The following is a 2,709-nucleotide window of genomic DNA, read 5'->3' as shown; positions in this document are numbered from 1 at the left end:
TCTCCAGCGTGATACCCACTGGCATTCTCACATAAATATTATTGTATTAAAAGTTAGCCCGATGATAAACTATTTTAGAAGTTTAAAATACTGCCTCTCCAGGAAAGTCTTGAAAGTATGTACAAATAGAAAGATATATTTATAAAGGCTTGCCTGGTAATCAATCCCCTTTCACTGTACCAAGTGGAAATAAAATTTGTCTAGAAAAAAGGTAAAAGTAAAGATTTTTTTAAAAAAGAAAAATAGGTGTCACCAGCGCTTCGATATGGTCCAGATTCAAGGGAGAATGAGGTTGTTCTGGTAAATAAGTGCCAGCCGTTTCTACCTATGTTTTCTAAGGAGGGAACAATAGGTAGACGCGGGGCGTCTGGTCAGGTAGAAGGAAGAACAAGATGGCGGACGTGGGGTCACGAACGACCAGCGGTGAGTCATCGCTCACCTGCTGAACCTTGTTTTACGAGACGATCCTTCCTGTTAAGAAAACTTATGTAATCCCTCCAAAGATCTCGCTGTAATTTACCCGAGTTTAGATGTGGAATTTTACCTTTGTTTGTTAAGACAGGTAGATATTCCAAATCTTCTATACCACCATCGGAGAGGTTACGTAGATATTATATTTTGTGGAAGATGAATATCACTTTTTACAACAATGCAGTTTTTTATGAAGACTTACGGTATAATTTAGTTTGTGCAGCTGAAGAATACAACAAATTTTAATGATACAGTCGAAGAGGAGAAATTTATTTACATAATGAATTCAAACATTTTACAAGTATTGTCAACTCTTTTATAATGTTTAAGAGTCGACAATTATCATTTAATTACATTATTTTATTTTTTTCTCTTTCACTGCCTACCTTTTCTTTTTCTCTCGTTGTTCAAGCTAGGATTTTGGTATTGTTCCCCGTAAGCCATCTGAATTTTTATCTACTACTACTACTACTACTACTACTACTACTACTACTACTACTTCTACTACTACTACTACTACTAATTTCGACCCGTGAAGATCCAGGGTAGAATTGGTCTTCAGCAGCCCATGCTTGCCGTAAAAGGCGACAATGCTTATCGTAAAAGGCAACTAACAGGATCGGGTGGTCAGGCTTGCTGATATGGATGATGTATGTCATCGATCACAATTGTGTGGATCGATGCTCATGATATCAATCACTGGATTGTCTGGTCCAGACTCGAATATTTACAAACCGCCGTCATATACATGTAGCTGGAATATTGCTGAGTGCGGCGTTAAACAACAAACCAACCAACCAACTACTGCTTTCAATATTGTTCCAGCAGGTTCGTCCCACTCGCCCTGACTCCCATGATGAGCATAGATTTGCCGACATGTTGTCTTACGCATCAACATCAACGAATGGCCGACTCTAGTCTGTACATGACAAGTAAGCAGTTTAGAAATATCAGACGTTACTTTTATTATCGTATTTGCACAAGTTTCAGATACATACATACATGTCAGAAGTTTCAACTACACTAAGAAGTTTACTGCACACAGTCGATACATTTATTGTATTTATGAAATGTACAGTTCATGCTAGAAATTTCATATACATAATACATTAATATTTATTCTTTAAGTATTACGTTTGTCGTTTATTATTTTTCAAAATGTTAACATATTCTACATCATATATCATACCATATCTCAGAACAGGTATTCTAAGACACTCACTCAAGATATTCTGATACAGATTTATTTTGAATGAGTGAGTGATTATGGCAATATTCCAGCAATATCGCGGCGGGGTCACTAGCAATAACCTTCAAGCAGTGTACCGATGTGAAGAATTCAACTCCGAGACGTAAAACCACAACCATCACCATCACCCCCACAATCACCACCACCATCACCACCACTACTATTAACACCACTATCACCACCATACCACCACCGTCACCACCATCATACCACCACCATACCACCACCATACCACCACCGTCACCACCATCATCACCACCACTACTATTAACACCACTATCACTACTATCACCACCAAACCACCACCATACCACCACCGTCACCACCATCATCCCCACCATCACCACCATCATCACCACCACTACTATTAACACCACTATCACTACTATCACCACCATACCACCACCATACCACCACCGTCACCACCATCATCACCATCATCACCACCACTACTATTAACACCACTATCACCACCATACCACCACCGTCACCACCATCATCCCCACCATCACCACCATCATCACCACCACTATTAACACCACTATCACCACCATACCACCACCGTCACCACCATCATCCCCACCATCATCACCTCCATCACCATCACCCCCACAATCACCACCATCACCACCACCACTATTAACACCACTATCACCACCATACCACCACCGTCACCACCATCATCCCCACCATCATCACCACCATCACCATCATCACCACCATCACCACCACCACCATCCTCACCACCACTACTATTAACACCACTATCACCACCATACCACCACCGTCACCACCATCATCACCACCATCACCATCATCACCATCACCACCATCACCATCACCACCACCACCATCATCACCACCACCAATATTAACACCACTATCACCACCATACCACCACCATACCACCACCATCACCATACCAACACCACCACCATCACCACCACCACCACCACTATCATCATCACCACCATCTCCTTCACTATCAT

The 2,709-nt window shown here is 41.5% G+C and overlaps 1 protein-coding gene across 1 annotated transcript in view; it reads left to right on the top strand.

Annotated features, from left to right (window-relative positions):
* Positions 1-392: 392 nt before the first annotated feature.
* The window catches only part of LOC125379936 (basic proline-rich protein-like), a gene marked incomplete at its 3' end in the record, with an annotated part of 3,903 nt that continues 1,586 nt past the window's right edge, over positions 393-2,709 (top strand). The window contains exons 1-3 of the mRNA XM_048395834.1: positions 393-423; positions 2,485-2,590; positions 2,648-2,709. The exon at positions 2,648-2,709 is cut by the window's right edge and continues 341 nt beyond it. Coding sequence (XP_048251791.1) covers positions 393-423; positions 2,485-2,590; positions 2,648-2,709 — 199 coding nt within the window. The remainder of the gene's footprint in view (positions 424-2,484; positions 2,591-2,647) is intronic.

Source organism: Haliotis rufescens, unplaced genomic scaffold, assembly GCF_023055435.1.
Source record: "Haliotis rufescens isolate VD_foot unplaced genomic scaffold, xgHalRufe1.0.p SCAF_15, whole genome shotgun sequence".
Classification (NCBI taxonomy): domain Eukaryota; kingdom Metazoa; phylum Mollusca; class Gastropoda; order Lepetellida; family Haliotidae; genus Haliotis; species Haliotis rufescens.
Note: the sequence above shows the minus strand (reverse complement) of the source record. Positions and strands in the feature narration are given on the sequence as shown.